Source organism: Drosophila busckii, chromosome 2L, assembly GCF_011750605.1.
Source record: "Drosophila busckii strain San Diego stock center, stock number 13000-0081.31 chromosome 2L, ASM1175060v1, whole genome shotgun sequence".
Lineage (NCBI taxonomy): Eukaryota > Metazoa > Arthropoda > Insecta > Diptera > Drosophilidae > Drosophila > Drosophila busckii.
Window position 1 is genome coordinate 13,537,926 of NC_046604.1, and position 18,008 is coordinate 13,555,933.

The 18,008-nt window shown below is 35.6% G+C and overlaps 1 protein-coding gene across 1 annotated transcript; it reads right to left on the reverse strand.

The window, feature by feature from the left end:
* Positions 1-206: 206 nt before the first annotated feature.
* LOC108604253 (venom allergen 5-like) lies at positions 207-1,294 on the reverse strand. The gene is made up of 2 exons (XM_033294935.1): positions 524-1,294; positions 207-269 (listed from the first exon to the last, which is right to left on the reverse strand). The coding sequence occupies exons 1-2, from the start codon at positions 1,292-1,294 to the stop codon at positions 207-209; spliced, it is 834 nt and encodes a 277-aa protein (XP_033150826.1).
* Positions 1,295-18,008: the final 16,714 nt, after the last annotated feature.

The following is an 18,008-nucleotide window of genomic DNA, read 5'->3' on the forward strand; positions in this document are numbered from 1 at the left end:
TTCAATATCCATTTCCAATTAATATTGCAGGAAATAAACTTTCAGTACGGCTGGTAACAATTGATGAATTTGTTGGTGATTCCATCAATGAAATGCATGGAATTCATTGGTGAATACCAATATTAGGTATTTCAGGAATATAGCTTAAGTAATAATTCAAACATTTGAATTTCAAGCAAACCAAAATCCAGCACATGTTGTTGAATTTACTGGTATATGTTGAACAGTATTGGTGTGAATTGGTGAATGTCCATGCTAATTTCACCAATCTTCACCAACATCATCGATTTAGAGCAATTTATACTGCATTCAGCAACGATTTGTTTTATGCAGAAAATACTGCAAATTTTCAACATTTACAATTGTCTGTTGTTGAAATAAAAATACTAAAAAATTTAATATTTATTGTTGCAATTCGTTTGCGCATTGCTGCATCAAAGGAAATCAAAGGACATGCAATGCGTAAGCAAAAAAAAAAAAAACTACACCAAACAAGGCAAGTGGGAAATCCAAATGTTGCCACACCGTTGTAAAACTCCAAGTCTATGCCACAGAGACTGGTGAAGAGCAGCGAGCACATGACACGCTCCTCGGGACAGACGCAGATCTCGTTGGGCCCGAGATACGTGAACGCCTGGGTGATGCTTTCATTTTGCGCCGACGGATAATAATAGCAAACAACGAAGAAACCATCGAACATGATGGCCGCACCGCAGCCAATGAACTGCAATTTGGGCCAAAAAAGTTGTGTGAAATTCTCGAGTTTAGCCCAATCCTTCTGGCCCATTAATTCGTCTGGCGAGCTGATGCTGCTGCCCAGCTCGAGGTACCAATGCCGCACAGCACGTCCCTCCCACTCCTTGAGCACCTCCATTTTACGCTTGGGCACATAGATGGTGTTTTGGCCAACGGCAATGCCACTATAGCCAATCACCAAGCAGGTATCCTTATAGGGACGACACAAATACAAATACGCCTCGGCCATGCGCTGCAGATGGATATTCCAATAGACCAAATTCATGTTGCTCAAGCGCAGTCCGTGCGCCATTTTATTACGCAGACCATTGTGCACGTTCACCATACGCGATACGGTGCGTAGTGAGACCGGAATGGGCACAAAGCGTTTGCAATCGGGCGATTGCTTCATCGAATCGTCGGCACAAAGGAAATTGAAAGTGCCGTCCAAGCATTGCCCATCCTCTGGGCATATCGTCGAGTCGCTGCCAAAGTTTGTATAGTACGGATTGTTTGTCTGATCGAAACGGGCCACGACAAACTCCAACAGCAGCAGCATTGATATCAAACGTTGTAACAAGTTTGTCATATTTCAATTTTAGTTAAATGCTGTATTGTATATTGAGTGTTGAAGCCAAACTGCTAAATTTAAATTTAAATTTAAATTCGTGCGTCGCTTCAGCAGCAGCTTGTATCGCATTTCAAACGTCGACGCGTCCCTCGCATTTTGGGGTAACAACTGACAAGGAACCCTGCTGAAATTTCTGTTAACGAGTATGCCAAACATTTAGCTTTGTTATTGGAGCAGCGCTGATAAGCCAAACATGCAACTTTTTTGTTTCGCTTGGGGTTAAGTGGGGGGGGGGGGAAAGTTTGCACTTCCAATACGACACCAGTTATAATAAAATATTATGATTATGTTGTGTTGTGTGTGTGGTCGAACTCATGTGAGCATAAAAACACTCGCAGCATTATCAGCATAAGTAGCCCTAACTGCCGCCTGCCCTGCCCTGCCACCAAAGCAGCCTAATCAAAGGCCATAGAAGTCTCGACGCTTTGCTTTATCAGAGATTCAATTCAAGCGTGCTGGCTGCTCTTGTTGTCTCGCAGTCTAATTTGTTGCTTGTTTTGACATCATCAGAGGCTTTCAGGCTCTCACGCTCACACGCTCTTTGGCCTCATCATCAAATCTCATAGTCATCATTATGATGAGGCTGCCACTTGAATTTTTATGAGAAAAGTGCCCCACCATAATCATTGCCAAGCCAACAATAGCAACAACAATAAAAACAACAACAGCAGCAGCAGGAGCACCTACACTTTAGTTGCTAAAAAGAGCGAGAGAGAGCGAGCGAGAGCGAGAGAGTGAAAGCCAACTACTTTTATTGTTTTAGTCTGCGCTCGCTGCTGCTTTTGATGCTGTCCAATTTAATAGAGCAATTTGTCAATAAAGTTCTTTGCTTTGTTGCTGGCAATATTTCGTTTATGCTGTGCGCAGCTCTAAGCGTTGCAATAATTTTGACACGTAGTGTGCAAAGCTCAAAAATGAGCAAACACAACCTTCTATGCAAACAAGAAGCTTAGATAAAGTAAAGAAAATGTTAAAGATAAGATAAAGCTAAAATAAAAATATGAAAAAATGAATTCATTTTTAAGCAATGGTTTTGAATTTTTCATTTAAAGACGTTAAAGATAAAATAAAAATATGAAAAAAATAAAGTGCAGCAATGAATTCTTTTTTTTTTTAAGCAATGGTTTTGATTTTTTCATTTAATTTATTTTATTATTTTTTTTTAGTTTGTATTTATTATTATTTTTTTTTAATTTGTATTTATTATTTATTTTGTTTTTTAATTTGTATTTATTTTTACTTAATTTCAAACACAGCGCTGTTATTATTTTATATTGAAAATAATTTTATATAAAATTTTGTCATTAAATTGAAAGTTTATTAAAGATCTGCTCACAAAACGATTATACAATATTAATTTAAATATTTAGCAGCTGCGCACACAATTTATAAGCAATTAGCAGTTAAATTATTTTTGAATTCAGTGCGTGTTGTACAACAGAAATATTTTTATTTAAAGCAAATTTATTAAAACACAATTGAAAATGCAAAATTTTGTGTTGGCGCTGCTAATTACATACAAAGTGGACAAGCAGCAAGCAAAAACAAGTTGCATGCCGCATAAACGTTGCGCCAAAATGAAAAGCAGACACATAAATTTGCCACAGACAAGCGGCGTCTGACATTGAATGCGACACACACAGACACACATAAAAAAAAAGTTCTCTCTCTCTCTTTATGTGTGTGTGGGCAGCTAAATTGCCTAACGTATGCAATGTGAATGAGAGGGGAGAGCGGAGAGAGGGGAAATGGTCATACAGTCGTACGTACTGCCTGTCAATGAGTTTTTAAGTGTCGCAGAGTCTAATTTATTTTTTGGTGCAAGCCCCTTGCTTGGCTTGCTGCAAGGCTTAATTAGCAGTCACAAAGAAGTGGCAGCAACTTTTAGTGGTCCAAACAATTGTCAATTGTTTGTGGCTTCTACTTAAAGCCTGTTCTTTTCGTTGTTGTTGCTGTTGTTCTTCTTCTTGCCAGTTTGTTGGTGGTCCTTGAGGCCATCAAGAACTCATTTCCGTGGCACTTCTTAAATTGCAACTTGCAACTCTTGCAACAAGCTGCAAATGCGCTGCTCATTAAATTATTAAATGGAGCGCGAAAAAGCGCAAAAGACAACAAAACAAAAAATTTGCCCCGCTGCTTAATCAAAAGTTGCGCATTAAAATACAATTCGGATACACTTTGAAATAGAGAAAATAACATAACTTAGTCAAAAATCAGGGTATGAAATATTAATTAAAATATAAATTTGTAATTGTCGAAATTTAAAAATAATTTTTAAATAATTTGAATGTAAATTTGAGTGCAGTTTTGTTCAGCATCAAGTGATTAAATGAAATATAAATTTGAGATTTAAGTAATTTGCCAAATTTTTAAATAATTTGAATAAAAATTTGAGTGCAGTTTTGTTTAGATGTCTAAAAAGGCAAAAAACTCTTAAAGCAGACAACAGTTCGCTAAGTTAAAGACTTTAAAACATAGAAAATTAAAAAAATAATTTATTTTAAAATTTTTACTACTTTGCTAATAATAAATACTAATACTTGTATAGTTATTTTAATTGTTTTGGTATAAAATAGTGACATTCCATATAATTTCATTTAACAAAGTGTATATCATAGTTGTGTAAATTGCACTACAGAAGGTGTTGCTTGCTTTTTCTTCCTCATATATTTTTTTTGCCGTTTTGCAGTTTCCGCTTGCAAGTTCCTGCCTGCTGCTTGTTCTTCTGCTTCGTTTTTTCATTTAGTTTCCCACACCCAAAGCTCTAATTATGATTGTTGTTTTGCCTCTGCGCACTGCTGTTGATTAACCTAACCCAGGATTACAAGCATACAGCCAATACAAGCAGTAGCTCCTTTTTTCTGCCTCAGCTCATTCATTCTAATTGAGTTTTGTGCGCTGTTGACAGACGACAGCTAAGGGTAGTAGAGAAGGCAAAGAACTTGTAAGAATATTTTCGAAAAAAAAAAAATAGTGGAAACTTGCACTTGTCGCTCAGTTTGATGCATGGCATTTTAATGGAAAGTCGAGAAAAGAGAGTGAATGAAGATTAAGCTGCTGTTGAAATATGCAAGGCAAAGCTCAGAGAGAGAGAGAGAGAGAGCGAAAGGAAAAAAAAGGCATATGTAGAGCAGCAAAAAAAAGTGCAAAACGTTAGCGGCTTTTAGCCAACACGAGCTTAGTTCAGGATTACGCAACAGGCAACACATACGAAGGGATATAACATTGAAATTTATAAAGCTCAAAAAAAATTTGATTGAGTTGAGTTGGTTGGGTTAACATCACAGCTGCAGCAGACTACGCTTAGCCAGCATTTAGGCCATATTGAATAAGCTTATATGCAAACAATAAGCGTCGCATTAGGCAGCTTATTCACACAGTCGCAGTCTCGAATAAAGTTTGTGGCAGCAGCAAAACTAAAGCAAAGCATAAAGTAGACAAGCTGCTGGGCACAAATGAAAATCAATTTCTATAAATGATATTTCTTGCTTTATTTGCAGTTACATATGTCTGTCTGTCTGCCTGTCTGTCTGTCTATCTAACTGTTTGGCAAGTGTACAAGCAAAGAAGAAAAACTTTATCGCTGTGCAAAAATCTATTAAGAAAGTTTTTGCCACAACGCAGCAGTTTGCAAGGCAAAGCGAACAAAAAAAAAAACAACAAACTGTCTTTGGCTATGAGCATGAGTTAGCTGCTGTTGCTGTTTTGGCTTGAAACTTGAAACTCACTCACTCATTCACTCACTCAAAGCTGCGCTGTAATTTGCTTTTACCTACGTATTTAGAATATTTCATTTCATTTCAAACCTTTTGTGGGCGTTGACATAATTTTCAAGTCAACAGCAGCTGAAATTTCTTAAGAACTGTTGCCGCTGCTGCTGCCGCGAGCTATTCACCAATTGAGTTTTAATTAAGAAAGTTATGCTCGCATTTCGCCTTTGCAGTTATAATTCAATTTTCAGTAGCACAAAGGCGCCCAAAACTAAACAACATTCAACTTTGCCACTTGCCAGCCTCACTCTCTTACACTCTCTCTCGCTCTCACTTTGTTGTCATCAATGCCAGCAGACATATCAATTGTCAGTCCTTTGTTTAGTCTAAACACTTGTGCACATAAGTATGCGTACGTTGTTATTACTTGGGCCCCTCAAAGTCTGCAGCTAAAACGTTTATTATAATTTTTGCCTTTTTTTTATGTTTTTTGTGCTTTAAACTTGTGCGCAAAAAAGTTGCGTTTATTGCTTAATGCGCACAAAGTGCGAGCGGCAAAACTTTTCTTTTTCCATTTTTGCATTGGCTCTTATTACGAGTTTCGAACTTTAAAGTTTCGCCAGCGATTTTGGCATTGAGAAGTATTGAGGCGTGCTAGAGGAACTTGCAGTGAACTCGAAGTTTATTGTGCTTAAAATAAGTTTATAGTTGTTGTTGCTTAATTGTTTTGTGTTGAGAAGAAAAGTTTACAAATCAATTAAAATCGAAATATAATATATAAAAAAATTTACACAGCTTAATAAATAAATTATTTATTTTAATAGTAGTCTAGAATTAAATTCTATGGTACAATTGTTACAGGCTGAATAAATAAATAAGTACAAATAATTAATATATATTTATTCTTTCAAAATTAGCGTTAAAATAAATTAAAGTAATATACAAATAAGTATATTTAATTTTGTTCAATTAATCAAACAAATTAATTGAGTTGACATTCAATTTTAGCAATTTTAAATTTGGAAAAATATTTTTGTTAAAATATAAACTACTCATAACGCATTAAAAATACTATATATATTTTTTAACTGTATTATGCAACAATTTTCTATGTAATTCGTCTATTATTTATTTATTTTTTATTAAATATATTGTATAATTTTTAACTCTATTATGTGAAATTCTCTATGTAATTTGTCTGTTATTTATTTACTTTGTGTTAAAATTTTTACATATTTTTTAACTCTATTATGCGTCAATTTTCTATGTAATTTGTCTATTATCTATTTACTTTGTAAGCTTTCTGCTTGCAATTTGAACCACGTGTTGCTTTTATATGTTTTGTCATTTTGGCAAATGATATTGCGACAAGCTAATGAGCATTATTCGAAGCTGAAGCTTTAAAGAGCACTTAACATGAGTATAAATAAATAACAAGTTGGCATTAAATAAATGCGCCACTCGAGCACCCTCCAAAAAATAAATATATGTAGCTCCGAGAGAACCTGAAGCCCAAAAGCTGAGCATGTCAGCAGCCAAGCTCAGAGTGTTTGGTGGGGTCGCCGCCTCGGCGTAACAGCTGAGCAGCGAGCTCGTTCGGTCCAGCAACATGTACGTGACTGGACTCGAGTGTGAAAACCACAGGAGCTGTCAGAGCCAAGAGAAGTGCGAAAGCAGCGGGAGATGCCCCCGCCCCCCTTAAATGTGTTTGTTTGCTTAGCTATGATGATCATCTTTTGGTTAATAATGACGTTGCCTCAAAACCCAAAATGTGTCAGTTGCTGAGCATGTCCTTAGCAATCAGTTACATATATATATATACATATACACGCGTTTTGCCTGCAGGTCAGAAACGAACTGGCAACAGACATGACCATTGCCTGTTTGCCATGTCCTTGCCAGCTGTAAGGCTCTAGCAACCAATGGAAATGCTTGTGCCTTGTGCTGCTTCTTGTGAAATGAAGATAAATGTTTTAATATAAAGTTGGCAATGGCTGAGACGGCGCTTCAGTCTGCAGACGGAAACACAAACAGCGCAAGAGTGACGTGAACAGGATAAAGCTTGAGCTATATACAAACACACACACACACATTTATAATGGTATTACATTTAGCTGAACAAGCTTTTTTTTTTTTAAATTCTTTACAACTTTTTTTTATACTTTGCGCCCTTTTGTTAGCAACAGTTTCTAATTAACGCTGCCACGCCTTTGTTAATTATAGCAACTAAATCTAATATATAATGCTCTTTATTTTTATATTTATTTTTTATTACTAAAATTCACTGTGATCTATAACTTTTACTGATGTTATTAAATATCAAATCTTGAATTTTATTATATTTCAACTTTAAAGTTGATAAGTTATGAATTCTTGCAGTTATTATTTTTTTAAATATTTTCCTACTTAATTTATGAACTTTATTTTATATTTATTTATATTATATTTATTTTTTTTAATATTTTATTTTTAATTTTATTATTTTAATATTTTAATTTATTTTTATTTTGCTATATTCGTAATAAACTGTAGCTCTGTACATTTTTTATTTATATAATAAATTTTTAGCTGCTGTTTATTAAATATCAAATTTGAATTTTATTATATTCAACCTTAAGTTGCTTTCACTTGCCATCTATAATTTTTCATTTTGCTTTCATTGCATAATATTATTATTTCCCTTTTACTATCAGTAACAAAAGCAATTCATAAGCATTTCCCTCCCCTTCGAATCGAACGCGTTGCGCATTCTTTTTAATATTTTCGCCCTACATATTGGAAGTTTTATGTTTCGGGGGCTACAAAACTTATAAGTGGCAACTTTATTGTTTTGTTATTGCTTTACTATACTACTATATACTATATTTTGCAATATTTTGCGCTGGCTATTAAATTTTCATGCCCAATCGCCAAGAGTTTTTCCATTTTCTTTGCCACATGTTTAGTATGCAGAACGCGTTTTGCTATTTCTTTTATTTCGTTACTCTCTCTCTCTCTCTCTGACCACCAAAAAGCGCAAACAATATTTATTTACATTGCCGGCAATTTGAATTTGTCTGCGTTGTTGTTTTTTTATTCGGTTTGCTTTGCTTACATTTGATTTTTGGCAAACTTTTGGCGCGGGGCTCAATCAAATTATTTTGGCATTTTGGCTGCGTGGCTCATTAAAATGCTGCAGTTAATTGCTTTTTATACCCCTTAACGCATTTGAGATTTTTTGTGGTTTTTAATTTTGTTGTTTGTTTGGGTTTTAAAAAAAATTATTTTTAAAATAATGTCATATGGGCGAGCAGCCGCCCTCGCCCTCATAAAAGTCGCTTGTTGGATTTTAATAAACATATGACCTTTTGGCCCTCACGTAAACTAACTCTACAATGCTCTCTCTCTCACTCTCTCTCTTGCTCTGTTTAGCTTCGCACGCACGCGCACACGCGCACATTATTTTTTATTATTTTGACTTTATCTCAAATGCTTATCCATCACTTAATGCCCACTGCAGTGTCTCTCCAGGTTCCCTCTCTGCTCTGCGCTGCTCTGCTCAATGTGGGAACATGACGTTGGGTCCACTCGTTTGGTACCCTCTGATTATGATGACATTATTGGGTTCTCTCTGTTCCGCAGACCAGCATCATTTGTGGTTGCGGCTGTTTCGTCTGTCTCTGCTCTGCTCTGCTCTGTGGCTTTGACTTTGGCTTGTATGTGATCAGGCTTGCCCTTGATCGTGTCATTATAGCGTAAGCGGGGCGCAGCAATGTTATGCCCCTTCACTCTCTGCTCTTCGTTGTGGCAACATCTGTTGTTCAATGTGGCAGCTACTGCAGTGGCGTGTCGTCTGCCACAGTTTGTCTGTCTGTGTCTCAATTCGTCTTGTCGTCGCTGCTTTTGTTTTGTTCTTTGTTTTTTTTTGTTAGCGTAAATGACTTTTATTATGAAACAATATAAATAAAACATTTTGTACTAAGCTGTGCATCAAATTGATTTTTTTTTAGCTATTTTGCTACGATTTTATTTATTTGTATTTTTTAATATTACATATTTTTTTTATTAATTAATTTTATTTTTACTAACGTTTTAAATTTCTCTTATTTATATAATTTTTTATATTTATAAGTATTTTATTTATTTTATTTACTACTATATTATTATTTTGTACTAAGCTGTGGCAATACTAAAAGATTATAGATTTTATTATTTGTATTTTTTTTAATATACATATTTTTTATAAATAATTTGGTTTAATTGAGATAAATTTCTTTCATTTATATGATTTTTTATATTTATTGTAATTTATAATGTATTTTATCTTTCTTGTTTGCCAATAATGTTGGGGCGTTGGCAATTTGTTACTTTAAGTACAAAATAGTTATTGTTTCTGACATTTTGGTAGGATACTTAAGCAATACTTAGCCTAAATCTCTACGATTGTTAAGACGGCAACCAATGGTTATACAATTTTTCCAAGCTAGAAATTATTTACATATATCAAAATTTTAAATAGATTTTTAATTTTTTCTTTAGTGCATTTTGCTGTCACAATAAGTTGAGCATAACATGTTCATTTAATGCGCTTCATTTGTTCGCTCATATTGTGACAGTTTCATTTGTCAACAGTTCATTAGTCACACGCACACACACACACACGATAGGGTATATGGGCTATATCAATTTGTAATAGGATCGATCCTTCCGAACTTAATTTATGTGCGCATATTGACACCTTATGTTACCTAAAAAAATGAATAGAAGCGCAGGCGTGGGATCAAGTTTTGGTAGTGCTCGGACTGTAAAAAACTAAACAAGTTTAGTTTAGAGAGGGTTGCTGACAAATATAAAAGGGGATTATTGATATTGCTAGCAGCTGCTTAAAAACTTTGTAATAATTGTAATAACAAATTTTTTATTGAGCACAAAATGAAAAGCAGCTTAAAAGTAATTAATCAAAATTTTCAACATTTTAAATTTAATTTTAAAATGCTTGTGCATAGCTTAATTTAAATTAAATTTATTTTTTGTATGCATTTGCATAAGTTGTACAAAGTTTTTACTTTTTTTTTAGTTGCATTGCGGCTAATTTGCCAGCAGGTCTAAGTCACATTTCATGTAGTTTGCGCTTAACTTTTTTGCCAGCTCTCGACTGTCAACAGCATCATAAAAGACTCAGCCCCCGCACACACACACACACACACACACACATAGCGCCCCGCTTTTAGTTTGCCAGTTGAACGCATTTCGTGCGCTGCTTTTTTTTTTACTACACGTTTTAATTTCAACGCTTTGGGTTAATTAATTGCGTTCCTTTTTAAATTTAAAATTAAAACAGCCTTAACCTGGAATTGTGTGCCGAGCAACACACACACACACACACACACACACACAAAGCTAAGCTAAGCTAGCCGGCTCATTACCCGTAACCCCAAGTCCCGACTGCTCTCCCGCTCTCTCAATCTCTTGCCCGCTCACAGACATTGCCTAAACTTGTGCATTGCTGCTGCTTAATTACAGACAGCACACACACACACACACATGCACATGCACAGCGCCTTAGGGGTTGTGGGAGTGTGTGAGTGTTTCAATTGCCAAAACGTTCCGCAGCTCGCAGTTGCGTTTCGGTACTGAGTTTTCACTCAGAGTTACGTTTGCTAGCGTCGCGTGCGGTGCGCGTCTGATTGGAATTTCGTGCTAACGGTAAAAAAAAAGTACTGTAAGAAACAAACGCAGACTCCAAGCTCTAGTGTGTGTCTGTGTGTGTGTTTCCCACTTGGCGTGTTCTCATTTCGCGGCCTTTTTTTCGCTACAAATTTCATGTAGTTTTTACTTAGTTAACTTTTGTGCTTTTGTGTGTGTGTTTACTTCATCATATGGCGCGCATTGTGTGTGTGTGTGTGTTAGCCATAGGACCAAGTTCTCTGTGTGTGCCTTGCTTGTTGTTGATTTCATGCTAAATTTACCAACTTTATGGTTAACGTTTATTGTGTGTGCATAACTGTCGCTGCAAGCAACAACTACGCGCTGTAGGTTTTGGGTGGCATGCAACACACATAACTGTACATTATATTGTAGCGAATTATAATTTTTAACTGTATGTATGTGTGTGTGTGTGTGTGCAGTCAAATGCAAATTTCATTTTATGTTTGTTGCATTCATGCAAATCAGTATTTATGACTTGGTTGGGTTACGACTGCGCTTTTGCCTGCCTTGCGATATGTTGAACCACATTGCCACAAATCTCGCCTCCCGCTTTCCCCAACTTGCCACAAAATAGGGTGTGGTGCGGCTAGGCTTACGAATTGATTTGCCAAATATAACAACATAATTATTTAGAATTTAATTTAAGTTATTTAATAGCTGACAACTTGAAATTATGAACAGCAGCTTAATAAATTGCAATGAGCTTATATAGATTAATATGCGTTCAAAAAATTAGCGCACTTGAAAGCAATGCTAAAGTTTTATATGCTAAAATAGCTAAATTTTAAAATGAATTTTCAAAAAAACTTTAAAACATTAGTTCATTTTTAAATTAGTTTCAAATATATGACAATTTTGCTCATAACCATTATATTTTTTTTTCATATAAGTTTGTTATTATATATATACATATTTATTTTCAATAATATTATATTAATATTATATTTTTGTGCTTCTTAGTGCGCATCAAACGCTGATTGTATTTTGAATACAATTAAATATGGTTTAATATTTATTAGCTGCTATTAAATCTTATTTTGAATGTCAAATATTTGTTTAATACATTTTTTCAATTGCTGTTTCGTTAAAAAATTTTTGATTTAATTTATATTCCAATAAGCTTTAAGTCCTAAATGCCTTAGCCAGTCTTAATATAAGCAACAAATAGGCAACTAAACAGCAAAAAATAAATAAAAACGAGAGTCTAACGGAAACTCATGAAAATACAGGATATTACACAAATACAGATAAACAGACAGACAGCTAGGAGTAGCAACAACAACAACAAGGCAAAGGCTTTTTGAGGCTGGGTGCACTATTAAACGAAATATAGGAAGTCAGGAAGTTTCAGCTGCGGTTTGGCAGACGCAGCAAGAAAGAGAGTGGGAGAGAGCAGTGAGAACTGTCTAACAGTCAGGATGTGCGCCTATAAGGATGTGTAAGGATTCATACAAAAACAGATGATGTGCCAGGCAAACACAACTGCAACTCTTACGCTCTCTCAGAGAGTGTGAGAGAGAGCACGCGCTCTCTGCGCTCATTTTGTTGGTGGTGGGAAAATCAGTTTGTGCCTAGACAGCCCCCGAGTTTTTCTCTCTCTCTGAGCTACGTAGGACTTTTCCAGCTAGCTGAGCGCTCATTGTGTCGTTTGAGTTGCTCGTGAACAGGACAACGGTGTCGGATATACCGTTAGCTCTGGTCCCTAGTACTAGTATTTTGTTAGCCGCGCGCACACCGACTGACAAAAAAGAAAAGCTCACAAAAGCAAAAATATATATATACATATATATATATAAGGACCTCCCTCCTACGCTTGGTACTACAATTCCCCCGCTAAGCGTAGTATATAGGCGCAGTGAAAATTTCCATGTGTGCGTGTGTGTGTATTTTAAAAATCAAATAAAACGGGCAGAGTGAAAAATTCTTAAACAAAATGTGCTGCCTAGCGTGAAAATAATAAAAAATCAGAAATCCAAATGCATATTTTACTGCTAGCGCCGCTATAAATTTTACTGCGAGTGTGCGGCAAATCGCAAATATATAATATATATATATAATAAAGTGCCGTTTGTTATAGCCGCAAGTGTGTAAAACTAAAGCCAAAGGCGAAAAGTGCAAAAGAAGTTGGCGAAAGAAGCAAAAATCCCGCAACGGAGCAAGCAGCACTTCAAACAAAAATCAATAATTTGGATTAGTAGCTGCTCTTTATTTTAGTTTTCGGGCGCTGCACATAGAATCAGCGAACAACGCAGTCAAAACAATGTAAGCAACAAATAATGTCAACAAATTTTAAAATGTTTAAACAACAAGCACCTGACAAGTTAGTTTAAAGTTAAGACTAAAGCTAATCTAAGTGCTAATAAAGCGCGCAAATTTGTGCACAAATAAAACAAAATTAAAGCAAATGTTACAAATAACTATAAAAAGTAAACAAATATTTTTATTAATTTTTTAATAATTAATAAAGTGTTTTTAACACAAAAACAAATATAAACATAGCAAGCAATAGTGTAAACTTAATACAAATGTGCTTAAATTATTTAAGAGTGTTATGCATAATTTGTAATAATTTTTTTTAATATATGTGCACTAGCTTAAATAATAAAAAGCGCTAAAAATTATAAACAATTGCAATATACTACGCCTAAAATGTTTTTGTGTGTGTGCGCGCACATTTGAGGTTAACACACCTTAGACATATACATACAAGTCACACACACACACACATACACATGTCTGCAGCAGAGAGCGCAGTTGTATTTGCCGCTCTCTCTCTCTCTCTCTTTTGGTCTTTTGGTGTGTTTGGCGCTTTGGAGCTTCAGCTCCTGTGCGTATGCAGCAGATTTTTTTTGCTTGCTCCCCAGCTTGAAAAATCGATCGATTTCTCTACCTCACACACATACACACTGCTCCCCATACACACTAACGCGCGCGCTCTCTCTCTAGCGCTCGCTCGCTCTCTCTCTCTTGTGTAGCGGCTGCCGCTTATCAGCAGTTTTTGAAAATACTCGCACTCCCTTTTGTAGTATTTGCTGCAAAAGCTTATGGGCAGCACTTGTCTGCAAAATTTCTACTACGTGTGGGGTGTATATTTATTTTTTTTTTTGCGCAGTTTGTCACATGCTTTGCAGACTCTCTCTCTTCATCTCTCTCTCTCTCAATTTGCGCTCTCAGCTGTCGCCTGTGCACTTGTGCTTTTGCCTTTTGCTAAGCATTTTCTTGCCGGTTTTGTGTATTTTGCTTTCATGTTTGCTTTCTCCTAACAATTTTTTTGGCACATACTTTATGCCAAACGTTTATCAAAATTGCCAGTTTGCCCAAAATGCTGTGTGTAATTGAAAAACTTGAAAAACTAATAACTATAATTTGTCAGTCGATAATAACAACAACAACAATAATCTAGCAATTTGCCAGCGTATAATGTAATCAGTAAATTGCGTCTACACTTTGGCCCCAAAAAACACTTATAAAAAAAAAAACAAAAACAATCTATAAGTTTAAGCCTCAAAGCGTTGCTACACGTATAAAAAATATACGAAATAATATATACATAAATCTACGTGCCAGTCAGAAAATAATAAAGCCTCGTCTGTGCCCCAGACAGCGAAGTATGAGAGCCTAAGTGATGCTACAGTGGGCTGAAAGTGAAGATGATGTAGCCAAAAATTTGGCAGGCAATTGAAAAACTAATAATAAAGCAAAAAGTGAAACTAGTTTACTATGTTTATATAAATATTTTTATAACAAATAATTATAAAATCCTCAAAAACTTATAAAACATATTCATATATTTTTTTTATTATTTTTTTATTATTTAATATCAACTATGAACAGTCGACGTTAAAAGAAAAAGATTACATAAAATATTTAAAATTAAATTTAAATTCCCTAGGCTACAATTTGTTAATTTTGTAGCACTGTACCCCATTTTGGGGTCTACCATTGACAGCCCATTGGCAGCTGCGTTGATGTTATCGCCTTTGGTGTAGCACCAAAGCAAAAAAAAAGATGCTGACTTTCAACGGTGGGAATTCCAGCACAATAACAAAAAACAAAATAAAGAGCAGCAACAGCAACAAAGAGACTTGCTTGCCACCTTAAGAGCTTTGCTTATTGTTGTTGTTGTTTGTTGTTCTTGGTCAAGTCAATATAATTGACTTATACGCTTGCATTTGCTTTTGGTCTGAACCAAGACGCCAAGTTGTCGATACATTCAGCTTATTGTTGCTTTTGTTGTTGTTGTTGTGGTTATTTTTTTGTAGTAGACTTGCATAATGAAGCTCGCTGGCCAACGTCTTTGACTTATTGCGGTCGCGAGAGCTGCAAACACGTGAAATATTGGGTCATAACTATTGATTGGGTTTTCTTCGTTTGCGGTTAAATTGAAAGCAAATCAGCAAGCAATATATAGTATGTCTGCCTAGCCTTGCCAACTTACTAAATCATAATTATACAAGTAATGCTAATTTACAGTTCATTTGTTGCTGCACAACGAATTCTTCAATTTTCCACTCAAGCTGCGCACAAATTCAATTTAGTTGAACCTTAACCCAATCTTTAAATCTACGCACGTCTTGTGCATTCGTTGTGCTAGAAATTAACAACAATAATTTAATTCCTTTGTCTCTGTATAAAAAAAAAACAAGTTTTTGCTGAGAGGGTCAAGCAGCGTTGACGTTTTGACATGCACGTCGCTAATTTGCATGGGCTGCAGTCAAGTGTGCAAAATATTTAAACAATTTTTTGTAATGCAGTTAAAGCTTAAATGTTAGCATGACAAAGTGTAGCTTAGCTTAAATTTGTTAAAATAAATGCAAAATAAATTAAATACTTTGTGTGCTGCTAAATATTTTTATAAATACTAAATGCAAATTTGCCAAATGGTAAATAAATTCTTGTGCTAACTTTTAACAATATTATATTATATACATATATACAAATATAATATGTCTTAATTTAAATACAAGAGAAAAATATGGCAAAAATTCCCAATCAAACTCAAGCCCAACTCTTTTAGCTCGTTATAATTTCCCATGCTCTTGGTTTCGAATTTCTGCGAAATATTTTTGCCGCATATTGAAACATTTGCATTTTTGCATTTTAATTTGGTTTTAAGTTTGTCTGTTGGAAATACCAAAGGGCGTGTGTGTTATGTTCATACTTAAAGCCAATAAATCTTTATGTGCAGGGACTTTCTGGACTCTTCTTGCTGCTCTCTCTCTCACTCTCTTTGTGAGTTATAAAATGCGCTTGTGCATGTTTGTATTATGAATGAAATTTTCTGTTAAATGCATTCGTCTCGCACATGTGAGACGCATGTGTGGCAATCGAAAATATGTTTGCCTGTTGACCATTTCACATTGCCAACATGCTCTGCACATATTTTTGTGGCATGTTACGCCTCTTAATTGAGTTTTGCTTTTTTTTCTTCTGCTGTGGACAGTTCTTTGCTAAATGACATTGCAACTTCCGTTGTGGGTGCATCTCTTTTTTTGTAAAGAGTTCAGAGCACAATTTGCATGCTTTTTAATTTTTTTTTTTTCGTATTTGCTGCTGCATTCCATTGCTAATTGACGACAATTAAAATTTATTAGCTGGCAACAGCAATTAAATGCAAGACCCGCACGCAATTTGCGTCGCTTGCATATTAGCAAGATTTTTATTTAAAAACATAAAAGTTTTAAGTGAGGGCAACACTCTTTGACATTTTGTACAGAAAGGAAAAGGGTATTATGAAGTTGTGCACATGTATGTAACAGTATATATATTCTTGATTAGCTCAACAAGCTGAGTCGATATAGCCATGTCCGTCTGTCCGTCCGTCTGTATGAGCGCGTGTTCTCTCGCACTCTAGCTGAGACCATTTGTATATAGTTGCTGCTTATCCGCCCACTCGCTTTTATTTTTTTTTAATTTCTCCCCGCATCGCAAACACGAAAGCACGAACGATCGGTAACTTGGGATTTTTACTTCATTATTCAATATTCCGCGGGTGCCTCTCGCAATTCGAACAATGACTTGACCCACAATACTTGATTACCACCAGTTTAATATTAATAAATCTGTAATAATCACGAATACGCTATCTTTTGACGGTGAAATTTTGACGATCAGATAAAATTGGAATTTTTTACATTTCATTTTCAATGTATCAACGTCCTGCTGCACTTTTTATGTGTGTATGTGCTTGTGCTGTGCCTGCGTGTGTTTGCTGCGTGCCTCTCAAGTGTTATAGTTGGTGGCGCCCAACTTTAATTTGTCCACTTGTTTTTTTTAATTTTTATTGCACATTTGCAATTATGTTCTATTGAAAAAGTTATAAAAAACACATTGTTGCAATAAAAAATAATTTTACTGAACTGCTAACAATTAACAAAACTTTAAAGTGTTTAGAAATTTATTTTTTTGTGCACAATTTGTTCAAGATTTAGCATTTATAACTGTCATAAATTCATAATTCAAACTTATGCTTGAGAGCCTGTGAGCTTTGGATTTGGTCAGAAGCGGCGCAAGCCACTCGACAATCAATCAAACTCAAGTGGAGCAGCAGCATGCCGCAGAGCTGCAGAGAGTGTGGCATGCAGCATTAGCAGCTAATCTGCATATTGTGCAACAAAACTCTTAGTGGCACTTGCAACAAATTGCAGCAGCAGCTGCGGGTGCGGGTGTGCGCGCGTCTAAAGTTGAAGACAAAAGACAAAGAAGCAGCGCATGTGGCATTAATAAAAAGGCAACTTGCAACTTGCAACTTGACGCATTGCAGGCAGTGGCATGAAAATCAATAGAAATTGCAACCCTAACCAAAACGAAATACCAAAAAGAAAATTCATAGACAGGCAAACATTGCCTGGCTGACTGGCTCGGGTGATTGCCCTCTTTGCCGGCATTGCGTTGCGGTTGTATTAGACGCTACTATATGTGTGTGTGTGTGTGTGTTGCATGCAGCATCCTTTTGCCACAGAGCGTTATTTATGTGCACTCGCGCATCGCATCCTTTTTATTGTCGGCATAAAGGCAATAGGCGAGTTGTGGGGGGTTGGTTATCAACCCAGGGGTGGGTGACGACAAATAGCAACCTGAGTGGCAGCAATACTTGCGACAAATCTGTACGAAAAAAAATTATGAGTGCGACTCACACACACACGCATGAGTTTTGCAACCTGGAACTGAACCCAGGCGCTATAAAAAATGTAAAATTCATTCAACAGAGCCGCAAAACAACAAAGGCAAGCGCATAAAAAAAA

Bases quoted from the DNA above. Each gene is read 5' to 3' on its own strand.
- LOC108604253 (XM_033294935.1), bottom strand. From the start codon at position 1,294: ATGCTGCTGCTGTTGGAGTTTGTCGTGGCCCGTTTCGATCAGACAAAC. The intron at 270-523 runs GTGGCAACATTT...ATGTTGGTGAAG, and splicing joins ACTTGGAGTTTTACAACGGT to ATTGGTGAAATTAGCATGGA.